Source organism: Theobroma cacao, chromosome 8, assembly GCF_053813885.1.
Source record: "Theobroma cacao isolate CCN51 chromosome 8, ASM5381388v1, whole genome shotgun sequence".
Lineage (NCBI taxonomy): Eukaryota > Viridiplantae > Streptophyta > Magnoliopsida > Malvales > Malvaceae > Theobroma > Theobroma cacao.
In genome coordinates this window covers 3,044,591-3,058,594 of record NC_142646.1, presented here as the reverse complement: position 1 = coordinate 3,058,594, position 14,004 = coordinate 3,044,591, and the positions used below count along the sequence as shown (strand labels likewise).

The 14,004-nt window shown below is 34.7% G+C and overlaps 3 protein-coding genes across 5 annotated transcripts; 2 read left to right on the top strand and 1 right to left on the bottom strand.

Annotated features, from left to right (window-relative positions):
* Positions 1-1,722: 1,722 nt before the first annotated feature.
* LOC18591763 (bet1-like protein At4g14600) lies at positions 1,723-4,720 on the top strand. 2 transcript variants are annotated; one of them, XM_018125975.2, is made up of 5 exons: positions 1,723-1,741; positions 1,965-2,032; positions 2,194-2,317; positions 3,304-3,360; positions 4,200-4,720. In XM_018125975.2, exons 2-5 carry the CDS (start codon positions 1,965-1,967, stop codon positions 4,359-4,361), a joined length of 411 nt encoding a protein of 136 aa, XP_017981464.2. In that variant the 5' UTR covers positions 1,723-1,741; the 3' UTR covers positions 4,362-4,720. The 2 variants fall into 2 exon arrangements, with proteins under 2 accessions (XP_017981464.2, XP_007018146.3); XM_007018084.3 differs by lacking the exon at positions 1,723-1,741 and adding an exon at positions 1,793-1,877.
* A 267-nt stretch (positions 4,721-4,987) lies between these two features.
* PEPKR2 (phosphoenolpyruvate carboxylase-related kinase 2) lies at positions 4,988-8,632 on the bottom strand. Its single transcript, XM_007018082.3, has 4 exons — positions 8,490-8,632; positions 7,245-8,130; positions 6,103-6,399; positions 4,988-5,746 (listed from the first exon to the last, which is right to left on the bottom strand). The coding sequence occupies exons 2-4, from the start codon at positions 7,993-7,995 to the stop codon at positions 5,385-5,387; spliced, it is 1,410 nt and encodes a 469-aa protein (XP_007018144.3). The 5' UTR covers positions 7,996-8,130; positions 8,490-8,632; the 3' UTR covers positions 4,988-5,384.
* An 818-nt stretch (positions 8,633-9,450) lies between these two features.
* On the top strand, positions 9,451-13,656 carry PUR7 (purin 7). Of its 2 annotated transcripts, XM_007018076.3 has the most exons (12): positions 9,451-9,797; positions 9,939-10,040; positions 10,143-10,272; positions 10,785-10,877; positions 10,961-11,049; positions 11,280-11,360; positions 11,905-11,994; positions 12,170-12,259; positions 12,425-12,475; positions 12,568-12,614; positions 13,251-13,308; positions 13,379-13,656. In XM_007018076.3, exons 1-12 carry the CDS (start codon positions 9,477-9,479, stop codon positions 13,436-13,438), a joined length of 1,212 nt encoding a protein of 403 aa, XP_007018138.1. In that variant the 5' UTR covers positions 9,451-9,476; the 3' UTR covers positions 13,439-13,656. The 2 variants fall into 2 exon arrangements, with proteins under 2 accessions (XP_007018138.1, XP_007018140.1); XM_007018078.3 differs by lacking the exon at positions 9,939-10,040 and having other exon boundaries at positions 9,454-9,797.
* The last annotated feature ends 348 nt before the right edge of the window (positions 13,657-14,004 follow it).

Genomic DNA, 14,004 nt, shown 5'->3' with positions numbered 1-14,004 from the left:
TTAAATGTGTATACATGATACGCTTATTAACTTGTTAAAAATTAACAATCAAATGTTGTTTTAGCCTTACTTAAATAATTTTAAACAATTAATTTAATAAGATATTTAAATTTTATAAAGATAATAATGTAATTGTGTCATACCCAAATCCTAATTTTAAATTTTGTTTTGTTATATTTGATGTTCTTGTTATTTTGTTTTGTTATAATTGTTTTCATAATTATTGATTTTAAATTTAAATAATAAAATTATATTTAATTGTAAATATTTTTATTTAATAATATTAATCGTATTATTAATCGTGTCATATCATAGATTGATACGTTTAACAAACTTGTATAAACAGTCATGCCATGTTACACAGTTATTAAATATATATGTATACGTGTTTCATATTTAAAACACGAATAGTATTCGTGTCGTGTTCGTATTTAATCTTAACGTGTTTTATGTTTAATAATATCTAACACGTTTAAGATACGAAAACATGAATTGTCAAATCTAGTGCTGGTGCCATTTCGTGTACTGCAAAGTTCAATGTCTACATTAAAACATGTACTAGTATTTATTTATTTTGACTTTTAAAAGAATTTCATTTTTTTAAATAACCTATACATGCACTTATTATAATATATAGACACTATATAAGTAACAAAAATATTCATAGTTCATTTCGTGATCTCTCCAAGTTAAACACGCAATAATAATAAAAAAAAACAAACATGCAAAGGAACAACTGACGCTGCCACTCTCGTCCCTCGGATCCTTAATATTTTTTATTAAAATTCTTTCAAGTTATTAGTGCAAAAGTACTAACTAATTAATTTCTGAATTCCGCTCTAATGAAGGTCAACAACTTCACATGTTTTAGCTAATTATTTTTTTTATGAAAATATATGTTTAAGTATAAATAAATTACAATAACAATGAAATTATTTTCAAATTTTATCACATGCTTATTATATAACGTATATCAAACCAACACTCAAACGATTGTATACACACAAATTTTACATCAAAACTTAAATTAAAAATTTGAAGACAAACATAAAGTTTATTTATTAAATGCCCACATCGTGATTCATCTTTGAAATGTTTATTCAATATATTAATTTTGGATATGTCCCATCTTATGATTGGATAATAATTTTTTTCTATAAATTGATAAAAAGAAAATTCTTTTTTTTTGTCAATCTGGATTTAATTTTTGTGGAAAAATACTTCAAGAGTAAAATTCGGTTAATACAAGGAATACGTATCTAAAATCAATCAAAAAAGAATTAGACTCAAGTAAAATTTCAAAATACCCTTAATCATATCAATCAAAAGACTTATAATAAATAAATAAATTAACATAAAATTAGATTAAAATTAAATATAAAAGGAATTCAAATTTGGGATTTAAAGGTTTAATGTGCTTTTCCTTTTTGCTATTCAAAAGATTAAAAGAAAAAAAAAAGTGTGAAGGAGGGATGAAAAAGTGTTGGTTCAAAATTTCAGTTGAATTTGCTCAGCTTAGACTCATTTGGCAATACTCTTATCTGAATTACTTAAATGTTTAATGGCGGACGACGAGCCTTCAAAGCCAGCATGTCGACCCGAGGCCTTAAATCTTAAAAGCCGCATTCACGCGTAAATAAACCTGTACAAGACAGATTGGACCTTAGGAAAAACAAAAAGAAAAGAAAACGGTGCAACAGGAAAAGAGAAGTTTCCAGCACCGTAGGATTATAAACTAACGGTAGATCTATCTCTCAACAGCGTCATCAACCTTTTTTTTTATTATTATTTAAAGAGTAATTCGGAAAAATAAAACTAGAATACGGCTCCGTCATTGCCAACTCTCTCGAAATTTCAAAAATCCAGGGAGCTATCGGGTCAATTTTTTTTTCCAATACAATTTGGCTCAAAATTCCGTTGTCGTTCCAAGGCGTTTTCGCTTATTTCTTCTCTCTTTCGTTTAGATGGCATCTACTTCGAACCGAGCCGGTGGCGGTTCTTTCTACGGCGGTGGAGCACCTTACCGATCAAGGTCTATTTTTTATTCTCTTTTATTTTCTTTAATTTCTTTCAATTTAGTTAATATATAATCAGAGAATCGGACGGTTTAGAATTTCTTAGCTTTCTTTTTTTTTTTTTTGAAATAAGTTGTTTGTTTAGAGCTGATTTTGATTATGATTATTTTTGAAATAGGGAGGGTTTAAGCACGAGACCGGTGGCTAGCTCTGATGAAATACAATTGCGGATTGATCCGATGCATGCTGATTTGGACGATGAGATCACCGGTCTCCGTAGCCAAGTTAAACAATTGAGAAACGTAAGATTATTTATTTATTGATTTTATTTTCTAATTTGATATTTTATGATCGTACCTTTTATCTTGCTTTCTTTTTTCTGTTGGATGAATTGCATGAATGATCTTCAGCTCCTAAAATTCAACAAGATCTTGCTGATCGTGTTTAGATGGAATCCTGTCATGCACATCTTCTGGTTTTAATATATGTCATGATAATTCATCATTATCGCTTCAGTCAATGCCAAACACTGGCCTCATCAAATAAAATACTGGTAACAGAAGTTCAGAATATTGATTATATCTTCATATTTGGGGAGATACCGGAAATTAGACCAATGTAGATAAATATCGAAGGTCATTCTGAATTTAGATAAATCAGGCTTATAAGTATTTATCTTGTAATGATATTTAATATATTTTTGCTTTTTTCATTGGAATTGTGTTGGTTTATATTTTTTTGTGCGGACGAATGTCCTGACCCTTAATGCAATGAGTATACATTTACCTAAGTTTAGCTTGTCAGTTGCTTTTGAGGTTTTAGGTTTTTGATGTTTGGGGGGTGGGGGATACATTTCTCTTTTTTATTCATGTCTGTAGCTTAACTGGTTGAATTGTGTGAATCTTGAAGGTTGTCTTAACTGAAGCGCTGCAGTTAACTTAAATTTTGAAAAAGAATGTTCTAAGTAAATCTTGAAGTGTGCAAATTTAGAGGAATATCACAATTGGGACTTCAAAAGGTTCTCATTGTATTTTAAGTGGGAGTTTGTAAGAGATTGTTGGGGTCTGTCAAATGTGCTTGATTGCAGTGGTTTGGTAAGTTGGTAAAGTATGATGTAGAATTTTAAAATTTTTATGTGGAGGTTTTCTACTTGACTTTATATAATATACTCTTTGCTTGGTTATGACTTTGCACAAATTGTATAATTTATGAGATTGGTTCCTTGCTTTCTAGATAAATTATTTGATTTTTCTGTTAACTTGGTTCTTATTGAAAAATGTTGGTGCAGGTTGCTCAAGAGATAGGATCAGAAGCAAAATTTCAGAAGGACTTTTTAGACCAGCTGGTATTTGTTACTGCTAAATGCACCCTTGCTTAACATTTGTTCTCTTTATGGTTTCTTGCATGCTATCAATCCTTGCTATGACATTTTTTTTTGCTTCCATACAAGGAATAACCTCCATAGTCTATTGTACACATTTTGAGGTTTTACTATAAAATTGCAATGCAGTTTTGTATAGTGAAGTGAAATGAAGGAGGGAGGGCAGGGGGGAATAGAATTTTGAACTAGAAAAGTGTTGGAAAATAACCTGAAAAAGATGGGAAATGTTAGTTCCTGCTTATCTGTGCCTGAAAACGTATTTATCATGTTATTTCTCTGTTATGTAAAAGATAATGATGAGATCTTCCTCAGTCACATAAAGTTACTAGAACTAATTTTTCCCACTCAGACTTTGTATGGGTTGGAAACATCCCCTTGTGTCTCTTCATTTCAGGTGTTGTATGATGCAAGCTCATTTGTATAATGGTTAAATTTGATATACCCTATTGTTGTGTAAGACAATAATGCATCAAACCATTATTTTCCTCCACCTCTTTCTATTTTATGGTAAAGGAGGCAAAGTTCTATTAGCAACCAACTGGTGGTGGCTAGATGCAAAACAAAAGAGGAAGCTGTTTCTTTGATGATTTCATCTGTTATCTACAGCAATTCTCCCATTTCTCTGATGCCTACTTTTATTAAGCACATGTCCACACATGCATGCAAAATGAATAGTATTGGTTTATCGTTTTCATGGTGATTTTGGCATGGTATTACTTAGGTCTAGGTGGTAGTGCTTTGCTATTTACGTTTGGAGAGATGCTTTTCCTGGTTTCTGAATGTGCATTCTCATTTTATGACAGCAAATGACCGTGATTAAAGCTCAAGCAGGGGTGAAGAACAACATTAGGAAATTGAACAAGAGCATAATCAAACATGGTTCAAACCATATAGTCCATGTGGTTCTTTTTGCGCTATTTTGCTTCTTTGTTGTCTACATGTGGTCCAAATTGTCCAGAAGATGAGGTTTTGGGGGACTGCTGAATACATGTTGATTGGCGATTGAAAGAAAATGGTGCCTAAATGCTTCTAACAGTTTTCAGTGAAGTTTGTGTAAAGCTTTCTTCATGACTTCTGTCGGTTGTAATTGACTTGGAAAATACTGGTTCTAGGTTTTATTATGTTGTTGTCAGAAGGCTAGTTCTATCCTCCAAAAGAGGAGATATTGTTGCATTATCATTCCGTAGTTTTAGTTAATTATCATATTTTCCATACTCCATCCAAAGTTGCTTTACAAGACTTGGCCTAGGTTAAACAGGCTTTTAAATTACCGTCGAATGTCTTGCTGATTCTAACTTGGGCATGGAAGATATTGTTACCAATTTGTCATTTTTGTAAAGTATCTTGGTCATTGAGCTATGGCCAGTTTTATCCTGGTCCCATCATGATTGCAAGCATGGGGCATATCAATCCTGACAATACCTTACGGTTGTTATGCGGAATTCCTCTTTCCAAGCATCAATTCTCTCCCAATTCAATCTCCCACTGATCCCTGAAGCATCTTTGAAGACTTGTAATTCATGTCTTCCCCTCGAAGGAAAAGGAAATTTTTGGCCCAAAATGGTGAAAATCTGTTAACAGTTACGAAGGATGGGAATCAACACCATAAACACATTGCTTTCACAGCTCAGTAAAAACAGATCTTTATAAGGCAACCTACCTATGTCCCTAATGACAGACTTTCAATCTCAATAACTGAACACACACCTGTACAAGTGCGGGGAGAAAATGATTTGAAAGGATCTATATACATCAATCCTGTACTTCAATTCTCTCTGTTCACCAGGCGAGAACAATTATTTAGTTACCACCATGGCTTTGGAAGTCAAAAGCTTTGCTAGAGATGACACCATTATCACCAGATTGAATGTTAAGTTCATCATCCATAAGCATCATTTTGCCCACTGAAATTGCAACCAGGGCAGGTTAATTCTAAATCCCCAGCTCAAAAAACAGTGGAGATAATCATGTTAGTGGTGTCAGCAGGATCAAAAGGCTCTACAGAGGTTGTTAGCCGTCAGGTTAGATGAACACTGCTGCTCTATAGGTCCCGTGGGACTACAAAGTCTGCTCCGTTTTGGTTCAGAAATCCTCACATGGGAAATTGCCACAGCGAGCACATCCACCACACCATTTTCATCTTGTTCCTCTGACCCGCAACTTGAACTGCTGGATGTTGAGACTGGCTGTGGAACCCGACTATGAGAACCACCATCTATCCTCCTCACACTTAACTTGGATCCAGGAGAACTGTAAATTTGAATGGAAGGTCCTACTTGATTCTTTGACTTTGATTTGATGGATAATGTCTTTAGAGAGCGCTCAGTGTAGAATAATATCCATGGATGCCCTGAAATGAAACAATTCAAATGTCAGCAAGTGTAGTCTCATTATTAAGCTTTCACAAGAATTGTGTGGTTAGGCCCTATGCAAGTCCCAAGGTAAATTTCTAATCAAATAACAGATCGTTTGAAAAATAAAAAAAGGAAAAAAAAAGTCCACATAAATTGAAAAAGAAACAAGCATAATGAGTGGCAAAACAATCATAAGAAAGCAAAAATCATGACGAAAAAAAATTAATGAATCACCTCTATGATGGCTCAACACCTTAATATATACAATTATAAGGCTAATTCACAAACTTCTAGTGAATGTATCTATTATTTAATTATAGTACTGTTTTTGTAAGAGATAGTTAGGGCTTACTTAGTACTTCATCAGCAGTTATTCTTGATGAAACATCCCTAGTCAACATTCTTGCCAACAGATCACGTGCAGGTTTAGATACAGACTCCCATATCCCTGAGTGAAAATCAAGGTTTACATTCTTGATGGCCTCAAACACTGCCTTCAAGGAGTCTCCTTGAAATGGAAGAACACCAACCAAAAGTGCATGTAGGAGCACACCAGCACTCCATATATCGACCTTCTCTGAATAATTTCCTGACAGAACCTCAGGTGCAACATAAGCTGGACTTCCAGCCAAACCAGACAAAGTCTGACCTGTAGTAAATAGTAATAGTGTCACTCAGAAGCGTTAGGCACAGCTTAAAAAGGAGACACTCAAATACTAAACATAACTTTCCTAAGCCAATATGCTAGCATCTTTTAGCATGATCCTATCTACTCATGCATAAGAATGATCAAAGGAAAAGAAAATGCCAAAAACCTTTAGAATTAGCAATTTAGAACATGAGAACATTAAAATTAAAATTAAATAAAAAGAATTTGCATGCCCCTGTAAATTTCTAGTTTCAAATATTTTAGCAATTATAATATAATTTAGTCTCACAAGTGGTGTGGTTGGACAGGCTAAAACCAGGCCACAGTCCCTCACATGCTCCCAGGCAGATATCAACACTCCTCAATAGCTAATCACAATGCTGATAGTTGTAGACTTCTTTAATGCTTCGATTTTATTTTTATTATTTAATGTAAGTTTTAGCACTTTGAGTATAATATCTTGCTAATCCTTTTCTTCAGCAAATTCTCTTGTTCCTGCCACCAGCCAAGACATGGCCACAGAAAGGGAAATATATAATGTTCCAGGCCAGATAACTTAGGTGCTCTTAATCAATAAGCAGACAGGAAGATATGTTTTCTTGTCTCAGCTAACAACTTATTCCCCCCCTTGTCCTTCTTCCTTCATGCATATGTGTGACAGGCATTTTGCAGCCAATCTCAAAATAAACATGTCACCATACTTGATAAACATTGAGAGCATACAAACTTATCTCTGTCTCCAAACGTTTGAATATTGAGTTGCAAGATAATAAACAAAGAAAGAATTTAAAAGAATCAATAAAAAGTAAAGCTCATATTCTTTAAAGCAGGTCGCAGATATTCACCCTTGGAAATTCTCATGGCAAGACCAAAATCTGCCAGCTTTATCGTTCCTGAAGTTGTGAGAAGAATATTCTCTGGCTTTATATCTCTATGCACAACTCCCATCTCATGACAGTACTTAATTACTAACATAACATCCTTAAAAATATTAGCAGCACGTTGCTCTGAATACTGACCCTCTGCCATTTGGTCAATCAAACGACCTCCAGAGCACAACTCCATTACGAGATGAAAGCAGTCTGGCTCCTCATACACTGCCTGCAAAGTCACAACCCCAGGATGACCAGATAAGTGCTGCATTATCTCTACCTCTCTGTGAACAGTCTCCTCTCCCTTGCATAGTGTTTTACAAGCAAAGTCAACCCCACTAGTCCTAGACCTACACAACCAAACCGACCCAAATTTCCCCCGCCCAATTGTGGCACCTTTAACATAATCATCCTCGACCTTTTTCTTCCTACCAATTTGTGTAATTACCTCAATGCACCCTATCTTCCTCTTAAGACCTCTGCCGGGAGGGACCAAAGAAGATGCACCACAAGGTGGGGCAGTAGCAATGCCAGCGAGTCTACTTTTACATGAACCAACAGGAGGTGCATCAACATCTTCTTTGCACCTCTTTTTTAGCCTCGCGTAATCTTCTAATGAAAAATGAGACCTAATATTAGATGATCTGGAACCACAAGACGAAGCAAAATTGTTTGTTACCTCAGTAGACACATCAGTTTCACTTCCTTTCCTCTTCTTTCTCATCAAGTCAAGTATCAACTCAAACAAACTTATCTAAAACTAGACCTTAGATGCATTTAAGTTGCAGAAAATTAAAGATAATCAACAAAAATATCACATTTTATGGCGGCAAGCTCATCTGCTTTTGTTTCCTGTAAACTAAAAAGGAAAAAAAAAGATGATCAAAACCAGTTCATAGAACAAAGGCACAATAGAAGAAAAGAAAAGTAAATAAAATAAAAAACTTAATTCACTAAGCCACAAAATGATGTAAACCATCAATTAAGTAAAAACGCATCTTCAATTAAAACGGAAAATTTATATATATATATATATATATATATATAAAAGAAAATCAAGATACTGAATCGATCCTGTTTGGCTTTTTCGAGGATTCTCCTGGGGACCAGATGGAACCTAGATCACAATCCTAACTTTATTCGATTATTATTCAAAATTTTCATCTAATCATAAAAATTAACCGAAAAGAAATCAGAATTTCAGCGCAAAGAACCAACCTTTAAACACAGCCCAAAATGCTTCAGATTCCACCAAAGGAGAGCCCACTTGAGAAATGGAAAAAAGAAAATGAAAGAGATTTTTAGCGAAAGAAGAATCAGAAAGAATTAGAGCAATTAGGTAAGCAAATAACTGGGAAAAAAATTCCGGAGAGAGAAATTTGAGGACTGAATCAGAAGAAATCTCCGGGTCGAGAGATTTGGGGGCTGTGATTTTGTTTAACAATAAAAACCTATTTCCCTGGCTTACACCAGTGAGGTAATTGAGGACGTGTCCAGTTCTTAAACGCTACGTTTTCCGAATCCGGGTCCTCATTCGGGTACCTGGGTTTTCCTTGAGGGGTTATTCGTGTTGCTTGTAGCCGCATGAAGGAAGCTGCTGTCGTCATATTTGGAGCGTGCTGATTGGTTACGTGGCCGAGGGGATTGGTGCTTTTTCTTCTTTGTTGAAGCAAGTTGATGTGATTGGTTGAAAGCACGCGCTGGTCCGCGACGTGGACGTAGGTTTTTTGGTTTCAGCCGTGCTGTTGTTTGGATACGTCTTTGTACGGATTGTCCATACCCCATTATGGACGGTCTTTAATATTTTCAGAAATTATTATCACAATAAATATTTGAAAAATGTGTTTTAATTTCTTTTATTATTTTAGTAGTAGATTTTTCTTTGAAGAAAAAATCTCTTGCATTCTGAAATTATGTGTATTATAATTTAATTAATTAATTAGAACAACTGTAATCTAATTAATAGTATTGTCTTCAAACTGTATCATAAAATTATTAAATTTGAATTATTAATAATTATCTTATAAAGTTTGAAATTCTTGTATTTCGGAATCCAATGAAGTTTTATATTCCAAAAATGAAAAAGCAGCCTGCATTTAACGCAACCAAACGCGGCCTTGCAAACGCTCGATTATATTATAAAATTCCACTGTCTCACTGACCCTCATAAATCAGACAGAAAGCCGAAGCCAAAGAAAGATAAAAATGGCTCAGTGTATAAGAACAACCGTAAACCCTCCCAAAACCCCACTCAACTCCAGCCAAACCCATAATCCCAATCGCTTATTCCCATCAATCTCTTCCTTAGAAGCGAAACCCAAATCCATAAAGTACCCCAAAATCTCCCTGTCGGTTATGTCCAGCCAAAACCAAAGCCAACAACTAAATCCATCCCTTGATGCTTTGCTCAACTCTGGTCGCAAAGAAGAAGTTTTTGCCACTATAAAAGGCTCTGTTCACAATTGTCTTTCAGAGACTAATCTTCATTTAACGGTTCCTGGTATCGAATCCAAAACCAGAGGCAAGGTAGAAATGAAAAGGATTGCCCTTTTTTTTTTGTCTTTAAAATTTGGCTAAGTTAAGCTTTTTAAGTTTGTACTTTCTCTTGGCAACCAAACAAAGGTTGGTGTTCAAGGGATGCGTTTTTAGTTGGATTGATTTATGCAGGTTAGAGATATTTATGATAGTGGGGATTATCTTGTTTTGGTCACTACTGATCGTCAGAGTGCATTTGATAGGATTCTTGCTTCTATTCCCTTCAAGGGCCAGGTTTTTATACTCAGATCGCACTACCTTTTACTACTTTGTTGATGGTAAATATTAATAGTAGTAAATGAGATGTAGTATCATTGTTGGAATTTCAATTTTCAGGTTCTTAATGAGACGAGTTTGTGGTGGTTCAATAGGACACAACACATAACCCCAAATGCAGTTGTGTCAGTACCAGATAAAAATGTTACAATTGCAAAGAAATGTTCTGTCTTTCCTGTTGAATTTGTTGGTGAGTATCTTCGAGATTTTTACTCTTCATTTTTCCACATGGAATTGAATTCTTTCATTGTTGCAAACTTGAACTCTGAATTTCCTTGGTTACAATTCATGATTAGGGGCTATTCCTGAGTTTGGATTATAAACCAAGTTCCATTTTATCAATTAAAGCAAGCGACGACTTTTCCTTTGTTCATTCACAGCATGTAAGATAGTGAACATGTTTCATAAGTTTTAGTTTTCTTATATTTAGATGGGGTAATTTCATAAGGTATGGAAGACAAAGACTTGTTTAGTTTAGAACAGCTAACTTAATTCTTAACATGGTCTGATTACAAAAATTTGCTTTTTCAAATTGATCTTCCATGTAAGTTGATTGTTTTTTCTTTCAATGGGAGGTTGAAGTGCCACAGGTTCAAAGTGATTTAAGTTTTCCATCTCTGTGTGCCGAGGTCATTGTTTAGAGTTATTGTAGTTGTCTGGTGTAAAATCCTCTTCTGATCTGAATTTTGTTGCTATATGCAGTTAGAGGATTTGTGACAGGAAGTACTGATACGTCACTGTGGACAGTCTACAAAAATGGGGTTCGAAATTACTGTGGCAATGTGCTTCCAAATGGTGAGGTTTTTGTTTATTTAAATCACTTTTTGATTTCATTTGGAAATTGCTCTATGTGATGGCTGTTTAATATGTTTGTATAGGGTTGGTAAAAAATCAAAAGTTAACTGCAAACATACTCACACCAACAACCAAGGCTGAGGATCATGATGTTCCTGTAACTCCAGATGAGGTTAATCTTTTTTTTCTTTTTCCAAATTTAAACTTGTTAGATACAGGGAAAGTATAAAGAAAATAATAAGATTCTCTTTTATCTTTCATATTGCTTCAAAGTTTTCCTCTTCCTCTTCCTCTTCCTCTTCTGCCACCTCCACCCCTTCAAACTAGGCTCGAAAAAAAGGGTTCCTGTTGGCTAATCTTAGGATACTGTTGATTGGTCTCTGTTTATCTGCTGGATTGCAGATAATTGGAAGAGGACTGATGACTCAAGCTGACTTTGACGAAGCAAGAGAAAAAGCTTTAAGTTTGTTTGAGTACGGACAGGTAATTTAGATTTTGTTCATACGCTCAGGTGCTTACGTGATGTAATTGTTTATGATGCATGTAAGATAATATCAATCAACACACTGAAATTTTTTGAGATGAGATCAAATTCAATATGTTAATACTGAATATACGTAAGAGCATAAGAAGCAAAACATCAATTGATTTGCATCTTGTGCTATGAAGGCCAGTTGATTGGGATGAAAATGATGCCTTTGGCATTTGAGAGTTGCCCTCCATTCTGTTTTACTCCTCTAATTTTGTTGAAAACCATTTTAGTACTACAAACTAATTTACAGTGTCAGTGATGCTCTGTTGGTAGACAAAATGTTGTCACATCAAGCATCATAGCTTATATAGAGCAATCCTGGGTCTGTTTTTATGAATGTGCGGTGTTTGTACTTTCTAACAGCCAACACTTTCACTGTCTGTCATTAAAATATGCTGGATTGTTTCTTTTAATGTTTCTACTTCTACTACATGTTGCTTGATCTTTAGTATATTGTTTAATGCAACTGACATTATGATTTTGTTGAAAATACAGTGTGTAGCTTTGGAGCATGGCCTGATATTGGTAGATACAAAATATGAATTTGGAAAGGATAGTGATGGTTCAATTCTATTGATTGATGAGGTTAGATGCCACTTTCATGAAAAGATTCCCTGTTCTCTCTCTCTCTCTCTCTCATATACACATTACACCTGCAAACATGTGCACTCTCGCGTACACATCTTTCTATATGCAGGCATGAGAATTCACTCAAACTGACATGCAAGGATGAATTTTGCATCTTGTTTTGTAATTCTAGGTGCATACACCTGACTCAAGTAGATATTGGATTGCCAATTCTTATGAAGAGCGCTTTCAGAATGGCCTTGAACCTGAAAATGTTGACAAGGTGGGTAGTGAATGGTAGTTATGCATGTCTGAGTTGTGTTTAGGGACAAAAAGGTGTTTTGCCAACTCACATGCGAAGTTCGTTGACTGTCACTTTGACTTCCTCGCTACTCATGCTGAGGAAATTTTCTGATTTTTAATGTGTAATTATGTATGGAGTTTACAGGAGTTCTTGAGGTTATGGTTTAAAGATAACTGTAATCCCTATGAAGATGAGGTAAGTTGCAACAAGAAGTTAAATTCTGTGCTCTTTGATGTCTGTTGATATGAGGAAATATTGTAAATCTCCTTTGATGATGCAATCCTTAGGTCCTTCCTGATGCCCCTGAAGAACTTGTCTGTGAGCTTGCTTGGCGGTATGTTTTCCATGTTATTATACCTTTTAATTAGGCATAGTATATGCTATTATGAATTTAAAGAGAAAAGAGAAAATGAAGTCAAAATCTTTTTCAGTTCAGATTACTTCTCATATCTCACACACTGTTCTTCATTTCTCTTCTCTCCTGTCAATTGAAACACACTGTCACTTGTTTAGCAGCTCCCAGATGTAGTATGTCTCAAGCGTAGCCCTTAGCCCTTTACAAAACGTGGCTGTGTGAATCTATTTGTACAAGCTTGTGGAATTTGTTAAACAATTATTAGTAATCCCACAATTAAACAGTGGTAAATTGTCTATAGAGAAAGACAATTATTACAGTTTTGGGTGTGTGTTTTCAATATAGATCCTCTCAATTATTTTTTTTTTCATTATTTTTAATGCATTCAGCACAGTTCACATTTGTGGGCTGCATTCATTAGTTGTGGACCCTAGACATGTGAACTCTGATGATAGTTGTATTGAAAGATAGTAGAGAGGAGCCAAAGCCGTGTTTTAACTGACGTATTTTTGTATACCTTGTTCTGCTTCTTGATGTAGAAACTTTTTGACACTGTTTTATGATTGAAGTGCTTTCGACTATGTCTGCTTGCACTGATGTTAACCATTATGCCAGGTATATCTTTTTGTACGAAACAATAACAAAATCAAGATTTGAGATGCCATTGACAGAGGTAAGACTTAGCACTATAGATGCCTTTTGGTTGCTATTATGCAAAGTGGCAATTTGATTTTTTCTTGCAGGAGCCAATACATGATCGAATCTCGCAAAATGTTTCGTCAGCATTGTTATCTCTGCAGTAACTCAAGAAGATTGTATAAGAGCTCATGGTTTTTTTAGGATGGAGACTATAGTGAGAAGTATAATGAGCGTTCAGTGGTTAAAAGAGGTATTTGGTAGATGAACTTGGGGTGGAATAACAAGCTGGATTGCCCCAGTGTAACACATTGAGCACTTATTTACTTTTAAATCTATAGTTATGACAAAAATTTCAATGAATTCAAAGAATATTAACTTACAATTTTGACATTTTTGTGGGATAGGATTCTTTCTGAGAAACTCAATACTATCTGCATCTGTTAAATGTATCAAGTTTTCCTCTAGTTGAAATTTCTCATCGGCACTTGGATTTGTCTTCGCTGCACATTTGCAGGCATGATTAATTATTTTGAATTGACTAACTACAGAAAACAAGTTCATTCTGACAACTACAGAATGATTCTCCTAGATGTTAAGGGAAAAAAGAAACTTTGAAGATTTGTGTCAAATGAAAAAAATATGAAAATCGTTAAGATTGGGGAAATATGAACTTGGAATTTTCATTTTAACAGAGTTGTTGGAAACTGTTTTTATGTAAGATAAGACCTCT

Coding starts and splice junctions, on each gene's coding strand:
- PEPKR2 (XM_007018082.3), bottom strand. CDS start 7,995: ATGAGAAAGAAGAGGAAAGGAAGTGAAACTGATGTGTCTACTGAGGTA. Junction 6,400..7,244: donor TGCCATGAGAATTTCCAAGG/GTGAATATCTGC, acceptor TATTTACTACAG/GTCAGACTTTGTCTGGTTTG. Junction 5,747..6,102: donor AACTGCTGATGAAGTACTAA/GTAAGCCCTAAC, acceptor GTTTCATTTCAG/GGCATCCATGGATATTATTC.
- LOC18591763 (XM_018125975.2), top strand. CDS start 1,965: ATGGCATCTACTTCGAACCGAGCCGGTGGCGGTTCTTTCTACGGCGGT. Junction 2,033..2,193: donor GGAGCACCTTACCGATCAAG/GTCTATTTTTTA, acceptor TTTTTGAAATAG/GGAGGGTTTAAGCACGAGAC. Junction 2,318..3,303: donor AAGTTAAACAATTGAGAAAC/GTAAGATTATTT, acceptor ATGTTGGTGCAG/GTTGCTCAAGAGATAGGATC.
- PUR7 (XM_007018076.3), top strand. CDS start 9,477: ATGGCTCAGTGTATAAGAACAACCGTAAACCCTCCCAAAACCCCACTC. Junction 10,273..10,784: donor CTTTCCTGTTGAATTTGTTG/GTGAGTATCTTC, acceptor TGCTATATGCAG/TTAGAGGATTTGTGACAGGA. Junction 11,361..11,904: donor GTTTGTTTGAGTACGGACAG/GTAATTTAGATT, acceptor TTGAAAATACAG/TGTGTAGCTTTGGAGCATGG.